Source organism: Musa acuminata, chromosome BXJ2-11 (genome assembly GCF_036884655.1).
Source record: "Musa acuminata AAA Group cultivar baxijiao chromosome BXJ2-11, Cavendish_Baxijiao_AAA, whole genome shotgun sequence".
Classification (NCBI taxonomy): Eukaryota; Viridiplantae; Streptophyta; class Magnoliopsida; order Zingiberales; family Musaceae; genus Musa; species Musa acuminata.
Genome location: NC_088348.1, coordinates 4813920 through 4833239, shown reverse-complemented (window position 1 = coordinate 4833239; position 19320 = coordinate 4813920). Strand labels below are relative to the sequence as shown.

The 19320-nt window shown below is 36.1% G+C and overlaps 2 protein-coding genes across 3 annotated transcripts in view; one reads left to right on the top strand and one right to left on the bottom strand.

The window, feature by feature from the left end:
• LOC135582040 (uncharacterized) overlaps positions 1-16854 on the top strand; it is a 32182-nt gene extending 15328 nt beyond the window's left edge. For both annotated transcript variants that reach the window (XM_065134141.1, XM_065134140.1), the window contains 11 exons: positions 5144-5337; positions 9488-9581; positions 9680-9736; positions 9826-9960; positions 10450-10515; positions 13282-13395; positions 14224-14385; positions 14465-14593; positions 14687-14788; positions 16084-16163; positions 16248-16854. In XM_065134141.1, coding sequence (XP_064990213.1) covers positions 5144-5337; positions 9488-9581; positions 9680-9736; positions 9826-9960; positions 10450-10515; positions 13282-13395; positions 14224-14385; positions 14465-14593; positions 14687-14788; positions 16084-16163; positions 16248-16521 — 1407 coding nt within the window. In that variant the 3' untranslated portion in view covers positions 16522-16854. The remainder of the gene's footprint in view (positions 1-5143; positions 5338-9487; positions 9582-9679; positions 9737-9825; positions 9961-10449; positions 10516-13281; positions 13396-14223; positions 14386-14464; positions 14594-14686; positions 14789-16083; positions 16164-16247) is intronic.
• Positions 16855-17048: 194 nt separating this feature from the next.
• LOC135626323 (SKP1-like protein 11) lies at positions 17049-17573 on the bottom strand. Its single transcript, XM_065131548.1, has one exon. It carries the CDS (start codon positions 17571-17573, stop codon positions 17049-17051), a length of 525 nt encoding a protein of 174 aa, XP_064987620.1.
• Between the last annotated feature and the right edge of the window lie 1747 nt (positions 17574-19320).

Below are 19320 nucleotides of genomic sequence, written 5' to 3'. Positions count from 1 at the left end.
GGCTCAAAAATACAATCCATTTTTGTTTGGCCAAGCTTGGAGCTCTGGTTTGGAACTTTATCTGGTTCAATGGTTTGTCTGGTTGGATTACAATGTGTTGGGAAATGGAGCAAAGGAGTTTGAGGGCTATTGTTCAAGATGAGCAAATACTGAAGTTGAAGAGTGGAGAGATTCTCGTTCTTTGTTTCTTTGGATACTATGGGCCAACAATGAAGATATAAAAGAGAAGACAGGGAGGAGAGGGACAGAGGATGAGAGATTGGTGATTGAAAGAGACGGAGGAATGGTTAGGGTGAGAAGTGTTGGAAATGAAAAGAGAGGATTGTCTTCGTTAAGACTTAAGAAAATGCCATAGTTGGTTTTAGAATGATAACTATTATGATCTTTTTTGTAAAAAAAATATTTTGTACTTAGGCTTTTAATATTGGTCTGCACTGGCTACTGGTATGCCATCAGATCAGTGGTGGTGCAGTTGACTAGTTAGTCTTGTACCATTTGGTATTAGTGGAGAAAACAATAAAATGGAAAAGAAAATTCTAATGAAAAATGAATATAGGACCTGATCATTGGCAAAGGTTTTCTTCCTCTTCTCTAAAATTTGAAGATTGGGCTGGATGTGAAACCAACACAGTGCTAATTGGAGAAAACTCTTCTCTTCCTGCTATTCTTTTTTGTTTCCTCTGTTTCTTTTGCTTTCTCTACATTGCATTGGGCTGTTTGAACTTGAGTTGTGTTCTCAATGGGCCATAGAGGGCAAAGGCTATAAAAGAGTGATCAAGTTTGAGTCCTCAAATGTCATGGCAGCTCGGCCCAACACTTAAAACATTAGAAAGGGCTGTGTTTGGGCAAAATTGTTTCCCATCATTCCATTTCAAGGGCTCATGGAAATACATCGCTCCGAATTATGTATTGACCATCAACTTGGTACAAACCAATTCTTTTGATGGCTCTATTAAACCAGTATGATTTAACTAACTAAAAACATTGGTTTGCACAACATACAGAATGGTAGGATTACATGTAACTAAAGAATATTTTAAAGCTATGTTTCTGTAAGGATAATTGTGGAGGTGCAATATATGAAGAGGTGGATGTTAGATTATTAAAGAAAGTTTGGAAATAAAAAGGACAAGATATGGTTTTAGTTGGATCTTTTCGGGTTAGGTCAACGTTGATTGAAGGATAATAATTCTTGTCAGATTGGTCTAACCTGATTGGTATTTATTAGTTTGATCAATATTTATTAGTTCGACCATAAACCAGTTCACGTACAGGGAATATTGCTGTGTCCTGGTTCATTTTTATGCATACAGCCTAATATGGTTATTGTACCGGGTGCACCTCAGTTTTGACCAATATAACTAGGTGTAACAAGCTGCATGCGTACCACTTGGTATCTGGATTCTGCATGCCTCTTCTACCCATTTAAGCATATAACCATCCCCCCTTTACCTTCTTTCCTCCATTTGAGATTCCTAGTCCCCTCTCAATTTACTCATATTGTCAAATTTTTTTTTGATTTAAAGCAAATCAAACTGCAAATACAGGAAAACTAGTCCTCTTTTGCCCAAAGCAAGCTAACTTCTTAGCCAACTTGAAGTAGTTTTGCATAATTTTCTTTTAGATGCCTCAAAATGAAGCCTTATTTTCATGCTTTCCTATGGTTTTATTCATGATTTTATGCTTGGACTTTGTTTAGAAAAAAAATTTCTTGTACTATTGAGATTGGATCTATACAAACTAGCCAGATTCTTTGAGCGTAGGCTGGATTTGCATGGATCCAACATAGGTCCATGCAGATCCGACTGGGATCCACTGTGATCCAATCAATTTCTCTGTTTATCTAGTTAGAGCCATGAAGATCTAGGCTCAATCTGGGTATAGGCACTCGACATTCGCTGGACCTGGCCAATATCCATGTGGATCTAGGTTACATTCTTGCCAATCTTGACTAGATCTGTGTATCTGTGATCAATATGTTTGTCGATCTAAGCTACATTCATGCAGATCTAACCAAGATCCTTCTGTATCTAGGTTACATCCGCATAGACATGAGTCAATTTCCATTATTTAAGTGTAAGTTTTGATTATGTACCTAAGCCTATTTCTTAATATTTATAAGGAAATGCTAGAAATAGCATAGTGTTGATCTATTGTGACATCTGTCATCTGGAGCACAGACGTCTATAGTGGTGCATCCTCTATAACTACGTTGGTACAGTGGAGAGGGAAAAAAGATGACATTAGTATCTAGGTCTCAATTATTCTGTTTACCTTTGCCTTCCCCTCATAAGTGGCTTTGGTAGACCTAGCTCTTGGACTTTATCCTATATGGCATTAGTAAAATCCTGCTCCTCTGTCCGTTATCCACTTGTTTGTGTCACAGGAGCATAAGACTCTTGTCCCCTATCATTGCTACTACTAATGTCACTAGAAATTTTTGGGACCTCGTGGAGACATAATCAAAGAGGGAAGTCTTATCATCCCTCTCTAACTGTTGCTCATCAATGTCCTTTATTTAGTTAGCTAGTTGCAATGAGTTGATCTTAGCTTTGTTATGCTATGTGGATGGCTTACACTGGTTTGTTGTTCGACCAACAAAGAACTGACTAGATGTACTCCGAGGCCTCCGACCATGTCCTAACATCTATCTCTTGAATCTAACATCTTGGTCCTCATATCAAGCTACCTTGTCTTGTTGGTCCTCAATCTATTCAAAAGTGAACTTTGATGGACATGGTGGATATCTGGCCCCTTCGAGCGCAAAATCATCCTTGTTTTCAGCTGTGTAATTAGTCCATCGTAGGATCTTAATCATGATTAAAAAACAGCCTATCCCCTTTCTTTGTCCTCATGTTGTAGTGCGTACACATGTTGTAGTGCATGTGTACAAGCCTCTCCAAGTGTTTATACAGATAATTGCTGGAGTGCAGACTTATGTGTGAATTAATTAGTTTTGCTCATAGCTACTGAATATTGTGTTTAGTGAGAGGAGTTGCAAAACAATTCTTCTACAATGAAGTCTAGATTTTCCATATTGTAGGCACCACTTAATTGCAGCATAATTATTGAAAAAATATTTTTGTATATATTTAATCCAGTAATCCTCAATGAGTACAATGTAAAGGGATTTTATATGTTAAATTATTGATTTCCGAAATTATATGTCATTTCCTCGATCTCATCATCAAAATTCCTCCTTGCAATCTCTTATAGATTAGGAGATGATATCCAATGATCATGCTTCTGGATGGTTGGCACTTTATATCTATCACGAGTGTCTCGAGTTGTGTAAGTATGCAGTTGAAAATTTAACCACATCGGGAATGCTCGACTAATATCTTGTTTATATGCATGGTTGATTTTGATCTACTTGACACTGAGAAAATGTTGTAGGTTCAAGATCACTGGCATTTGATGCCCCTCTCATATTAAATGAGTTGAAGAAACTTTTAATGCTTGTGGTTGGTGTTGGGATTGACTGTCACCCAAGGATTTTAATTTCGAATAATACCGCCTGTACCGGGCGGTATGTATCGGTCCGCTAACAAACCGATACACGGATCGCCCACTACCGGGCGATACCATCGATTGGGGCTGTTTCCGCCTTGTTACCGTCCTAAATCAGTCATCACCGCCCGCTACCGGATGGTATTAACTAAGGGAGAAGAAAGAAGAGGGAGAAGAAGAGAACCTGGAGATCGGAGCCACTCTCCCTCCTCGTCTGTCAACGACTTCTCCTCATCCGCCCTGGGAGAAGAATCCTCGGTGTTGCGGGTAGAAGAGAGGTGACGTCGTAGAAAACGGTTATATATATATATATATATATATATATATATATATATACCGAGCGGTATACCGAAATGTACCGCTCGGTATACAGTACCATACTGTACCGAGCGAATCTCGAAACTCCGGTACGGTATAAAATTTCAATCCTTGCTGTCACCTCATATTGGCATTTCTACCTAGTTTGGGTGCACCATCAGCTACTTCACATGAATTCCTAATAAACACACATCCAGCATTGCTCCCATCAGCATCACTATTGCCATTGCCACCATTATTGCCACTGCTATTCTCGTACTGAGATGGACCAAAATCATGTATCTCATGGCATTCTTGTGCATATGATAATGTTGTGCATAATTCCTCACTCTTATTTATCATAAATAGGTAACTCAGATGCCTATCTTAAGAACTCCTTTGCTTGTTGTTTCAACTTCACAGCTATCCTGACATTCAATTTTTACCCTAAAAGATTGACTGATGCTTTAAGTAGCATTTTCTTTGGACCAGCTGTGGGATCCCATCTATTTGGACCAGTTGTATGGATCTTTTCCAGATTACTGATCATGGCACCAAAAAGTTAGTATCTTCATCTGGTGGAGTAATTAGCATTTTCTTTTTTAACATAAATTTTGTACTTGAGGCCTCCTTTCCATGGTGTTATTTGCCATGTGTAACCTCATAAATCTCGTAACAGGTTCATTCTTGTCGTTTGAAATGCTCCTGGTCCAGATTGCAGGCTATAACCACCTAAAGAAACTCAGAATGGACTAGTAATTTTCAATCACCAATATCATCGTAAATTTTACTGAAGTGATATGAAAGTCAGTAGTTCAATTACGGTCAATATATTAAGAAAACTTCTTTCTCTAGCTAATGGTTTTGATCATTTAACAACTCTTATGATTTATGGAGGGGAATTTTGTTACTCTCTCTTTGAACGATTCGTGTATTTCTATATTTGACTACAGAGCCGTTTGCCTGGTGAGGAATAGAAGTGGAGGAGGTTATTTATAGTGGAAAGTGAACTGGTGGTAGGGGAAAAAAGCATTTGCATAAGAGGAACCTGCATCTTTATTGTGTCTATGCAAGGTGAACGTGAATTTGTTGTTGGAAGAAAAAGCATTTGATATTAAATGATTGGTCAAAGTTATAAGATATTGGATTAAGAGGATTTTTATCAGTAATTGTTGTTATATTTTACTTTTACTCATACTTGTACTATCCCAAGTCATTCTGAATTTGCTTAGCCTGTTATCTTCAGCCTTTAGTGTATGATAATTAAATTCATTTGTTATTTATGTTGCATGAACTATGTGCTCCAATTAAGATTAGCCTTGATTTATTTTTGCAGGAAGCAATTGAATCTTTGGCTTCACTAGTTAAGAGTGAAGATCTTCATAGGTTTTTTCTATCATTGTTGGAAAAGTTTGATCTACTAAATTTTCTAACTGAATCTAATAAACTTAATGAGGGTGACATGATAGATGTCGACAAAGAGACTGAGAGTGAGGAAACAAGCAAAATGGATAAAAACCAAGAGAAAAGGTGACAGTTGTTATTTTTTTGATATACTAATGAATTTCACAATTCTTGTTATTTTAGAATTTTCTTTTATTATATATATTTCATGTTTTCTTCTTTTGTGTTAGCATTGAAGGTTTAACAACAAAAAATTATTTCTTATAAACTTGTATGATTGAATCTCTGGAGGTAGCAATATTTATTGTCAGTTAGTTTATCATTGTTAAATGCTGTACCTAATTCTTGAAATGGTGTAATTATTGTGGGTTCTCAACAAGTCTAGTTTCATAATCCATGTGTTGAAAAGAACATAACGTTAGAATCTCACTTGATAAGAGAGAAACTAATGAGTATGCTTTCCGAGGTATTACTAAAATAATTTATCTGAAATTGCTACTGAGAGAAATGGATTGTCTTTAAGGTGGTTTTGCTTTTTTTCCTGTTGCACATAATCTACTATCTTAATGAAACGTGCTGGCACTTTGTTCCTTTGACCGAACATGCTGTAGAGATCTATGTCTAATTCATTTCTAAAATAAATCATTAGAAGTGAACATAAAGCTTTGTTTTCAACAAATGGTTTGTTTGCATCACACAATTGCTAGCTTATGACTACTCTTATATGGAAAATTCTAGTTTTTTTTCTTTGTAGAATCAAGGAGAGAGAAACCATTCGACGATCTTTAGATTAGTTCTTAATGGAATGGTCAGTGTTCAATACAAAATCTCTGATGCAAATTGAACTTTTAGGAGACTCTTTCAAGGTTGTTATTTGGTGGTATGCATGGATTAGAATCTTAGTCCATTATTGATATCAGTAGGAGGCACAAGCATGGTCCATTATCATGTCTTTTGGGCTGACATGATAATGGTAGGAGGTGGCACACAGACACTCGGTATGGGTTGAGACCAGTTGGTGCCCTGCACCATAGTGAGAGAGGGTTTGAGAGGAGGCAAAAGCGAAGGTGGAGCAGAAGAGGAAATGGCGAAATGTACTAGTTTGTGGTTGTGGTGGCTGATGAGGCGGGGGCGGAGTGATGACAAAGACAGAGGAGGCTATGGCAAAGCTGGAGAGAGTGATAGACAGGAAGCTACAGAGGAATAGAAAGGGTGCTGTTGTTGACAACTTTCAACAACTACTGAGAAGAAGAGGAGGGCTGTTGACATCCTTTTGATGGCTCGACATATAAAAGGAAGTAAAAAAAGAGACCTAATGCAGTACCAGGTGGTAGTGTTATTACCCAGTACAACTCCATGTCAGTTGTCTTACCATGTGGTATATGCTCAACATTGAATTGGGTCGTGCAATTTTGTTTGGTATGCATCCCTCTTGGTTGTTGGATTAGGAAATATCTGGCTTGTATTGCAGATACAAGCAGTATTTTAATCCATGGTGGAATGGATTTAAAAACTGATTGGTATGTGCATTGTACCAACTGTTATTTATTGGTCCAGTGAAGGGGTGGTATAGGACCATATGGATTGGTACTGGTTATTATACATCAGTGTACCACCTAGTATACTGGTAACATACCAATTTGATAGATAACCAAAACCCATACTCGGATCAATTCACATCCAACCATATAAGTATGCAATTTTGCATGGTCTGCATTCTGATTGGTTGTTGGATTAGGAAATATCCAATTCATATTACCGATACGAGCAGTATTTTAATCCCTGGTGGAATGGATTCAAAAACTGATTGGTATGTGCATTGTACCAACTGATATTGGTCCAATCAAGCAGCGGTATCGGACCGTATGGATTGGTTCTGGGTAGTATACATCGGTATACCAAACAGTATGCTGGTAACAAACCAATTTGATAGATTACCAAAACCAATACTAGACTGAAATTTACAATTTACCATACGAGTATGCATCTACTGCTCGGTATAACTCGTACTAATTACCCTATCGTGCAGTTTGCTTGGTCCGCATCTCAGTTGACTATTGGACTGGAAAGTGCTTGCTTGCACTGACCTTAATGGGCAGTATTACACTCCATGGTGGTATACTGGTACGTATGCCTGAGTATGTGCATGGCCTAGGAAACACTTGGGTTCATTTTCCTAAGTCTGCAACTGAAACTATCTGATCTAAAAGCTCTTGGTGATTGAAGACATACCATGTACTTCTTGCCTATTACCATCCTATGGTTGATAGGCTTTCATTGTTTATCTGGTGGCATGCCAAATAAATTAGAATCATCTATATAATGGAAGGAATTCAGTATTAAGTGAGAGAAACATTAATCGCATAAACATTGTTATTAGTTATTTGATTCAAATGAAATGTTTGTTCTTAAGATTTTGCATTTGAGCTTTTGCCTCCAAATTAGAGGTCTATATGTGGTTTTGGTGGCATCTTAATGGGAGAAATTAGTTCTTGTTTATCTTGGGTTACAATTGATGCATAGTGTTTGCCTAGTGGATGGTTAATTTGCTTTGGGAAGTATTATGTCACAGGTATCTAGGATTAGTAGTATGTTGTTGCACAACTGATGCAGCCCCTTAAGTAAAGGTTCAGATTGAAAACCAGCATAAGGCTACTGCTGTCCATGTTTATGGCATGAAGAAGTTGCTATTTGAACAAAAACAAAAAAGAATAAAATGAGGAACAGGATTTCCTTTGGAAGTATTGGAGAAAGAGGATATTAGTGATAGGTATGGAATACCAGAGGAAATGTGAGCAATCAAATAAGCAGAGAGGAAAAAAAGGTTCAGCAGTAACCAAAAACTACTGTTCCATTAGCAAATAGCTTCCTGTTAATAGCCAATTTCCTTTACATCATTGGTGGCCTGGTACTGTGTTATATCATTGGTGGCCAACTCTGGTCACGTGGAGTTATATCATTTACAGGTACTCTGAGTTTTGTCGTATAGGCTGATGTCATGGATAATATGCTGAATCAAGGCACCATTGGATAGGTTTACTAGCTGATGCAATCATATTATTGGTATGTTGGAGTCATTCATTCCTTTATCGATTTGAATTGTTATAATGTTATTCAGTTTTTTCAAAAGTGAGCGCCTCACAAAACCTCCGGCGAGGCATTTCAATGAAGCGTTGCTCGAGCGCTCATCTGGGCCCAAGTGTCGGGCAAGTGCTCAAGCCAAATAGGGTTGATTTCAAACTTTGGTTCAATTGGACAAGTTGGTTCAATCGAACTAACCAATGTAGTTACCCTAACACCCCTCGCCCACAGCCCCCAAATAGAAAGAAAATAGAGGTGAAAGCAAAACCCTATGTTCGCCACCTTCATTCGCTCCGCCATCGGCAACCTTGTCCACCGCTGGAGTTGTGTCTGCCACTGTCGGCAACCTCGTCCACTTCCTTTGTCCACCACTGTAACTCCATCCGCCACCCTCTCCTTCTCCCACCTTCCTCTACAGTCGCTGGTTATTTCTCTTCTCAGTTCCCTCTTTAAAACTGTTTAGTACTGGTTAGAATTGTTTAACACCATATTGATTAACTCTTTAGAATTGTTTAGCACTGGTTAGTAACCTGTTTAGCATAGGTCTCCATCAGGTGCACCATCTTGCTCATGTTTAGACTCTGCTAGGAGTTCTTAAGTTCACCTAGGTAGGAACATCACATTGAATTTCACCCATTTTCGAAAACACTGCTTAGAACATACCAGTATATATATTTTTTAAAATTTAATATTCGGGAGCGCCTCTGGTGTTTTAGAACCTTGGCACCTTTTAGCGCCTGGCGCTTTTAAAAACACTGATGTTATTTGAATTGCTAGGTAAAGCCCTTGCTTTCTATTCTGTTTTTACAGTAGAGGTTGTTATTCTTGCTCTTTCTCTACAGAATATTGGGAATACATGCCCCATCATGCTGCATCTTTTGTTTCTTGGGCAAATTAATTTACTGTATCTTGCTATCAAAAGTAGCTTTTCCTCCTATCGAATAGATTGAAGTGAAAGCTTAGCCTTTCATCTTTAACTTATGAGTTCGTTGCTTTCAAACTAATGGTTTTTTATTACTAGAAGAGGCAAACACATTTTTTGCTTATATTTTCTCTTGAAGTTTTCTTTAATACACAATTGATGTTGTAGTGGGGTTCCATTAGGACAATATGACAATATATTTGATACACTTTTTTTGTTGCTGATATGGGAATCAGCTTATAAAAAGATTAATCTGAGCTTTTGTCAATGCAGGTGTTTGGTTATTGATCTTGCTTCCTCATTTGTTGAAACTGCTGATGAGAACCTGGTTAATACAATGTTTGATTTTATTAACACCTCTTTGTTGGTATCGTCTTTAAATAACTTCTCTTCTTTGAAGCAATGACATACTCAAAATTTTCACAATACAGTTTAATTTGATTACTTGCTTTTTTTCTGTCTCAGGATACTGATAATACAAGCAAAGCAGAGGAATTGTCTACTTTAAGAAAAATTCTTGAGGTTAGCAAAAACAAGTACTGGAAACTAGTGTTCATATCGAAAAACCATGTACCTTCATCACTAACTCTTACTTTCATGTTCTCATGCAGAAGCATAGTTGGTTTTGTTCTGTCCGGATTGATGATTTGATTTATCTTCTGCAAGGTGTGAAAAGTCATGATGATAACATGATTGAAAAACTTCGGCTATCATGTTACCATTTTCTATTGGTTCACGTTATAAAAGTGAGAACTTATTATAGATGCATCCACATTTGTTTCCATGTGTGTTTTTTTGCATATATTTATATTCCTACTGTTGATGAGGTTACATTATATATTTAAATTATATGATGTGGAATAACAATCTTGTTTGGACATGTTGAGGCCTTCTTAGTTGATTCATTCTTTATCTTCTCCTCAGGCAGTTATTATTATACCTTTTTTTGTACAAATATTTGTCCATCTCAATTTCCTCATCATTGCTACACTAGCTTTCTAGTTACTTTGTTTGGTAAGGCCAGAGTCTGATTCACAAACAGCGAATTCCCTTTGATGAGCTTGTGATGGGCCTCATAGATTACCATTCTGCAAGAAAATTATTTTGTCTTTGCTTTTTGAAGTTGGTAACACTTGCTTTCTTGGCTGATCAGTCAGGATTGTTCAGCAGAAAATTTTGTAATATGTCATTTGGTTAATAATCTTATTTTCTTCTGTTTGTTCCATTCTTTGCAGATCAACGAGGAGAAAACGAATACAAAGGCGTTTTTAATCTTGAATGAGATCATACTGAAACTTAAGGTTGTGTAACCATCGTTGCATCTATCTAGTTGCCTTGGTGTTTGATATGATTGATCTGAAAATTGAACACATGTTTTATGTTCATTTGAAGTAGGAAAATTCACACTAAAAGCTGCAGTTGCATATTGCTCTTAATTTTTTTTCAGTTGTATACTTGAAAGTGTTGTGACTTTAACACTTGAGTTATAAATTATTTTATAGGAGAATTTTGTAGCAAATATCTGAGATTTTTTTTTACAATTGATACTTGATATTATGACTTTTGTTTTCATCTTTAATACCTCAAATGCAATATGTAAGATTAGTGTCAAAGAGTCAAATGAAGAGACACAAGAGAAGTGGCTGTCGAAATTACAAATCTAGTGAGAACTAGGAAGATCCATCTCATTAGATGCAGTTCTTGCTCATGCCTTAAAGAGCTGCCTTCTTATGTCCCCTTACAGAAATATAACAAAAGCAGCAACATGTACAATTTTTGCAACATATAAGTGGAAGGATTGAACTAAAAAGCATAAAGTCAGGATTGCTGTTGATCAAAATTTTGTATAAGAAAATCTGTAAGCATTCTGAGCTAAGTTGCAAGCAAGTTGGGCTGAACATTATTGGCTGCCAGTTACGAGGTACAGAAGCATGCCCATGTCCACATGAACCAGATCTTGTAAATCACATCCTTGAGCAGTTCATGTCACAATTTGGAATCTCGAGCATACTCCTTAAGATTCAGATCTTACAGTCTTTAAAATTAACATTTTTTCCTCCCAAATAACCTTTGGGAATTCAAAGCTTGAGTTTCATTCGTGTGGTGATGACCTAGATCCAAATATAATTTATTTTCATTTTCAGGAACAAGGAGATAGCAGAGCATGAGAGGCACTCAGGTATTGTTGGGAAGGTAACTCTTGGTTAATGAAACGATTCTTAGCAAGCCTGGTTAGGTCATTTGGTGTAACCTGAGTCTCTTATAAGCAGTGAATTGGCTGTTAATGCAGGAAACCTTTGATTTCATTTTGACCTGACTCTGCTGGATCCAACTCATGAAATTGTTCAGTTTGGTTGGGTTTTTCATAATTTTCGGGAAATGACAGTTGTCCCAAACCAACCGAAGCCTAACCCAGATCCACCTAAAACGTAATCTGATGTTCACAATTGACATTCCATAATATGCTTATGTAAACTTCAGTCTAGAGCATGCATTTTGGGGTTCTCCTATCATTGACAATTGACAATTGACATTCCATAATTTGATTGTAACCTTCTATCTAAGTTGTTAATTGGTCAAAATTTTATGAATTGCTTTTGAAAAACTAAGCACCAGTTGATTTTGGAAAACCAAGTTATTAATTAGTTGTTCTAATAAATAATTTGTATTATTTAAAACTTATATTAAAATAAACTTTTGTTTTTAATTCTTTATTCAAAACATATTTTACATTTTTTTATTTTCTTGTGCATCACAATTTTTTTCTCTATTATAATATTTGACAGGGAATTGTTTAGTATTATTTTTATTTTTGAACTTCTAATCGTGTATTTTAACTATACTCCATTTGAACAATTGACTGATGAACTAATGCATTGGTCCACTGCTCATTCCAAAAATTTAACTTGATAGAAAGTTCCCAACTTATATTTAAACCCTTTCACCAACAGCCTTTTAACAATATCATATATGGGCATGTTATATAGTGGCTCAAACATTGGGGTGAAAGTGGGGGCAGGGCTAGGATTTAAACTCTAGACCGACTTTGGTATCATAAAAAATGATGACTTTGGTTACCACTAATCCTAAAGGTAGTTATACTTAAACGTGAAACAATCGACTTTGCGGGTCCTAACACTTCTCATTTCTGACCCACTTAACCCAAAATTAGATCACAAAAGAGTTGGATTTGTTCAGGGCTGTAAGTGTTCTACTGAGGAACTTCAAGTGTTGTGTTGAATAAGGGTTGAGTTGGTTGTCCATCCCAATGAAACCCACCAACTTGCAGCTTTAGTGAACATGCAAAGGAAAGTTTTGCATTGGAGTCTGGTCAGACTGTTGGATTGTTACACAGATCAGAGCTATAATGGAAACTATGTACTATTGTTGGGCATTAGAGCTCAGACTATAATAGTGTTTGTGTAGGAAGTAGGAACAGTAGAAATTTCTGTTGTAGATATATGAACTACTAGCATGATACTAGGAAGAAAATGCAAGTATTCAAGGAAAAGAACAAGTAAATTTGTAGAAGCCAAGGAATAGTTTGCACCAAAAATAAGGCTAATATACTTATGAGTTGCATATTAGATCTTCTTAGTATGCATTGTCAATTTTCAAATGAATAACTCAATTGTCTACCAAGGTGTACAGTAAGTCATATTGGTCTTTCTCGATGGTGGTACATAAATCATGTAAGGTTGATGGTGTGCTCTTGGTAATACGATCTACTTGTATTGCTTGTACTTGTCTGCGCTTGGTATGTGCCTTGGTACTCTTGCTTGAGAATCAAAATCTTACTGGTGCATGAGATGGAAATTTCTGGAAACAACCTTTGAGAAATAAATGAATATATCTGTAGTATTAATCAATATGATGTATAGAAATGAGCTAGAAATAAATCTGTTAGAAGAAATTAGGCTCAGAACTTTCAGCTTCCATCAGCACATGATGTGATACTCATCATTGCGAAGGGAGTTTCATTTGGTATATGACATTTTTAAATAAGCTGTTGGTATAGTTTTTTTGAATCTGACTTCACAAGTATTGCTTTTACATGCATTATGCAGTCTAAGAAAGAATCCAGAAAATTGGCATATGATACATTGTTGGCAACAAGTTGTAGCCTGAAGAATTCCCAATTTGACAATGCACAATCAGATGTTCAACGACTATTTGTCATGGTAATTTAGAAACTCTTTTGTAGTTCATGTAGCTTGATTGTATATATTTTCTGTAGTGTCATATTCTATGTTGCCGATGTAGATTATTTTCATGTCTACCCAAGAACTTGTATAGTGTTTTTACCTGCTGAAGCTTTAAGATTCAGAATTTGCTTATCATGCTGACAGTGTTTATATACCATATGGGAAACCCAGCTATTTTATTGGTTTATTCACTTTGTAAAATTTCTGTCCTTTTTTTTACATTTAACTAGTATGTCTTTACCTATCTCTTCAACTCATGTATCTTTAGTTTTAAATTGTCCCTTTCATCTTCTCTTATTGTGATAGAATACATGTGCACCATTTTCCCATACTTATGAATAGGAAGGAGCATATTGTGATTTTCCTCTTACATGGAATTTCAGGACGATGATATATTATCTATAATTTACATTGGTCTCATCCTGTAGGAACACTGAACATAGGATTTTGAAATACATGCTTACCCTAGGCTATGATTAATCTGCAGTTGGCCATGCTGTTGGCTGCTGGTCAACCATACCATATAACAACAAGTAACATGCCAGTGTCTGGGTCCACAACTAGCATGTCAGGTAGCATATCTGTGATGCATGTGGATTCAGGGTCACAATGGCAGGGAACATGTTATATATATAATAACATCATCCTTCTAGGCATATGCTTTTGAGTTATTCAGATGATATGTCCTTGGGTTCTAGTTGTGGTGTGACACAGTAAGATATGAGAAAATAATTTCGAGTTGGTTACATACGGCATGTTTATTTCACTAAATTTAATTCTTTCTTTTCTGTCATTGATTTTCAGGTAATGGGCTATCTTTCTAGTTCATCTCCTCATATCATGAGTGGTGCAATTTCTGCCCTTTCATTGCTTATATACAACGATGCTGAGTTTTGTCTGGCTGTGCCAAACCTGATACCTTCTGTCTTAGTTTTGCTACAAAATAAGTCTAACGAAGTTATTAAAGTAAGTTTATTAATCACTTTTCCCTTGGTTTTTTTTGTTTGTTCTTTTGACATCATAATATAATGTTTGGATTGTTTAGGCAGCTCTGGGCTTCGTTAAAGTGTTGGTTTCATCGTTGCACTCAAACAACCTAATTATTCTAGTACCTGATATTCTGAATGGAATATTGCCATGGTCATCAATTTCAAAACATCATTTCCGATTGAAGGCATGTTTTTTTTTGTAGTCCTAGAAGTGTTCGATTTCTTTGCCTTTTCATATGTGAAGTTTGCATGATTGAGCAGCTATTTGATAATCACAGGTTGCAATTATCCTCGAAATTCTTATAAGGAAGTGTGATTATGAGGCCATTGACGGCAATGTGCCCAAAAAATATAAGGACTTTGTCAATTCCGTTGTGGAGGTAAAGTATCTTGTTTTATATGCCTTGATAACAATAGAAATTGCAATTGAAGTTTTTTTCCATTTTCTCCTGCTAAAAATTACCAAGGCTTTAATCTGAACCTTCAGTGTGTTTCTATCTAACTTGAATTATATCATTAGGAATCACTATAGACAATAAGATGAATGAAGTTTAGTATTCTCATATTTATCTTTTGATGACGAACTTGTTGAATTTTAAAATGGAAATATTGAAGTTCCTACTTTTCATGTATCAGTTAGCCTATGGAAATATCATGCCTTGTAGCTTGCCACACACACAAAAAAATCTTTAAGTTCTCGTTTTGTAATTTGATATTTTTTTAAAGCATGGTTCAAAATTTTGGTTCTTGAACCCATATTGGCTGTTGGCTGGACCAGTATGTGTCTAGTTTGTACCAGCATACTGGTACATGGGACATCGGGATGCCGATCGACACCGAAAAGGTTGGAGGAGAATACTAAGAACAGAGTAAGAGGAACAAGAGGTGGAATACCAAGCCATGACCAGCGGATTGTGCAAATAACAAGCAATGAGAGGAGGAACGGGGATTAGTGGATAGAGCAAGAGAGACAAGCATGAAAAAGATCGGGCATGTCCAAGAGAGATCTGGTGTTAAAACCTAAAAGGAAGCATCTGATAAGAAAGCATCTAATAAGGAATGGGCTACAAACTGGACTAGACTAGACCAAGCCAAAATGCCGGGTCCTTGTGTAGGTTAAGCCTCAAACTGGTAGATACCATCCAATATATATCAGTCTGGATGAAACTAAAAACATAATGCGCTTTAAAGCATGATATTTTAGTAGTAGTTGTTCCTTGGAACTTCTTTGCACTGCCGCTTACTCTTTGCTAAAGCCATATCTATTTATGTTTAAATTACCTACGAATCTCCTTTGCCATGCTTTTATACTTAATGATCATCAAAGTTCATATTTCATTAATATATATTTTTTTCCGTCCAAGTTCCAAATGTCCTCTTCTTCGATTTGTTCTTGGAAAAACTTACATTATTTTCTTAATTCCATCATCTGGTTGTAGTAAAAATTGAATTGGAGCAACCATTCAATATCCTATTGACAAATTATAATCTTGTTCTGATATAATGTTCTTGTCCTCTGGCTAAAGGTAATTTACTATCGTGGCATAGAGCCATGCTTTCTTATTGTACATGGTATAAGCTTTTGCCATAGAAAAGACTGTGATATGTTGAAAATGCAAGTTTAACAACGACACCTGATGTTCTGTGCATAATCTCATGACACTTGTAATTCCAGAGCCGTCAGAGAAAGAAAAAATCTGAATGTCCTGCCAATCCTGATGCTCCATGTGATTCAAAAGATCCTGTCACAAAAAGGTTGGTAATATGTTGCACATATGATTTATTCCTCTCGGAATATGAGCTATATGTGCTCTTGTGATGGATGGTATTCATATGCAGAGGGAAGAAAAGGATTCTTGACGATGTACCACAGAAGAAGGATTCAGGGCTAAGATCTGGTGTCATAAGAGGGAGGGGAAAGAAACAGAAGAGTGATGCTTACAGCATGAATGGGGCTGCTGCGACCGTAGATAAAGGCAGACGCCACCAATCGATCAACCGCACAGCAAGCATCGCAAATAAGAGGATCAAGAAGAATAATGCCAATCAGAAACCCAAGCAAGTCGAGAGACTGAAGTTCAAAAGAAAAAGGAGAAACAAGGAAGAACAGTAAGTTTTTTCTTTGCGGGGTAGTTCTATAGCAAGCAAGAAGCATCTATTGAGGTCAACAAACCGAAGATTAGGCAATGCAGAAGACGTAATCCAACGATGGTTCATTAGCATGTTTTTAGATTCATGGATGATGCTCGAGTTTCATTAGCATTTCTAGTGTATCACTTAGCTTTACGTAAATGGCACAGCCAATTTTATTCGTTAGTTTGTATCAGAAGTATGTATCATCGGTGTATGAAGGGAGGATTCGAATGCAGCAGTCGAGTTAGCCGCTGCAATTCATGTAATCGAAGTCGAATTAATATCCAGGATGGAATGTGTGTTCTCATGCTCCTATGATGGGATTAGGAATCTGAAAACGAAGGATTCGATAGTGGTCCGCCATCTAATATCCAATTATCATCATGCAATAAATCTGAAATAATCCATAGCACCAAATAAATTTATTGCCGGAGTTCTGAGTAGTTTATATTATCATAAAATAAACAACAGTAGCTCATCCACAAGGGAGTAAAATGAAGCATTAGTCTATTGTTCTTCGAAGGCCCATTGGTTTTCCTCTCGAACCTGCCGCTCCTCCTCCTCGGTGAAATCGCTCTCGATTGAGAAGTACGCTCTGACTTCGTCCACCGACATATCCTTGATGCTGTCAGCGATGGTCTTGCACAACAGGTTCAGCAGCGGCCTCGACTCGAGAAAATTTACAGCTATTAGGACCTGGAACAACAGTTCCTTGTGCATATCCACGAACGCCATGTCGAACGCTTCGAGTTGGTCTCTGTCGATCGCCTCGTCATGCTTTTCCCAGTACTGTATCACCTTGGCGAGCACGAGACCAGTAACGTTTAACACGGGGACTACGAACTCATCGACATCGTCTTCCATGTCTAGAATCAGATTCTTGATCATATCCGATTGGTTTGCTACCGCTATGTCTACCTCAAATTTCTCTTCGTCGGAAGACACGAGAGTAACAACAGTCTTCCTCGGCTTCGGCTGGGATGACGATCCCTCCGCTGCCTCGGTGATCACCTCCTTACCTTCAGACGACATGCTTGGCTTTGCAACACTCGAAGCTTGACCGAAGAAAAAGGAAAAAAAGGGCATATGAAATCTTTAGACATTTATTTTACTCATAGGTGACAATTCTAATGGAATTATAGATTGCCGATAATACCTAGTGAGAATTCCAATCAAATTAGAGATTCACAAATGATAAAGTGAACACATCATTATTTTGTTTAACAAAGATTAATAGAAAAAAAAAAAGTAACTATGTTCCCGTCTCCTTTTTATTAGAATTCCAGTAATAATGAGTCTTAGTCAAATTAGTAAATGTTAACTCGGACAAGAATTCATGCATGAATATCTCTAATATTTTTATTGATTCTATTTTTTTCTCCATGTCTATCTTAGAGGATGACTCGAGAGGAGGGGGAGATGGAGATATCATAGAGGAGATGACAAGCCTTACATCCAAAACCTATGCCTGCAAAGTTATGGATCAACTAAGAACCTATTTTCGTAATCGATTAGAAATGTCGATAGAGCTTATATAGGTTTCTAAACTCTCTATAATTTTAATCGTATCTATAAATGAAACATGTTACTTCTAATCAAAATCCCTATTATAACTCAATATTCAGATCGATTGTCGTCGGCTCTCTTCACCTCAATCGTCTATTATATCAAAGTCTAATAACAAATTAGAGATTTTAATAGGGATTTATATAGTATCCCTACTAAGTGAATAGTCTTTTAAACTTATTCTTCCTAAACAAAATTTTATTATTTTGTTATCAACATGAATGAGGAAGAATAGTTCAACATAAATATATATTTAAAAAAAAGAAGTCTTACTTATCGTCTTGTGATGAATCTCTACCTTTCGCGTCTAGGTATACCTCCCGCCAACCACTTCAAATGTTTGAGTATTCCTCTCTTTAATTGCTTTGAGCGATAATACGAGGGGAGAGACGATGAACATTTATATAAAAGCGATACACACTACTTAGACATTTAAAATAGAAACGGAAATCAATTAGGATTTTGATCTGATAAATTCATTTAGAAAAACTCATATTTTATCTTTTCCTAATAGAAGGCCTCTCATTTATAATATGATAAAAGTATCCTAAGTACCTTTTCCCTCTTTTCTTCCCAAATTTTTCAATCCTAACTTTCCTCTAATTGGCCTGACCTATTCGATTGGATCTGTTCAATACTTAATTTATACTAAATAACACTAAGTAATATTATATGTATATTAATAAAAAATGGGTAAAGCTAGTATTAATATAAAGTATCAATATCATAAAATATAATAAGATATTGATGAATTAATTAGTAAAATAAAATTCATATAATTGATTTAATTTAAAATGTAATATAGTTATTTGTATATTTTAGTAAAAAAAAATGATGATATTTATGGATAATTATTAACTATGCCTAGTGTCATTATAAGCACCTTATGTAGAGGTTTTCATCTTATAATATTTATTAATTTCATACTTAAGCCCTCATTTGAACTTTTTTGTTATAATTTTAATCTAAATAAATCAAAATTGTTATATTACCCTATTGGGAAATAGTATAACTAGCTCAAATGGGGTCAAAATCCACTGAATTCTTCCATACTAGTTTTCTAAAAAATAATTTTGGACTGTCTTTATTTTTTTATAATACAAAATGGCCAGCTGTCTTGATCTTTGGTAATTTAAAATTTAAAGTATGCTGATTTTGATTATTTTTATTTAAAAATATCTTATATGAAGGTTAAGAAAGTTGTTATGTGAAA

Coding starts and splice junctions, on each gene's coding strand:
- LOC135626323 (XM_065131548.1), bottom strand. CDS start 17,573: ATGTCGTCTGAAGGTAAGGAGGTGATCACCGAGGCAGCGGAGGGATCG.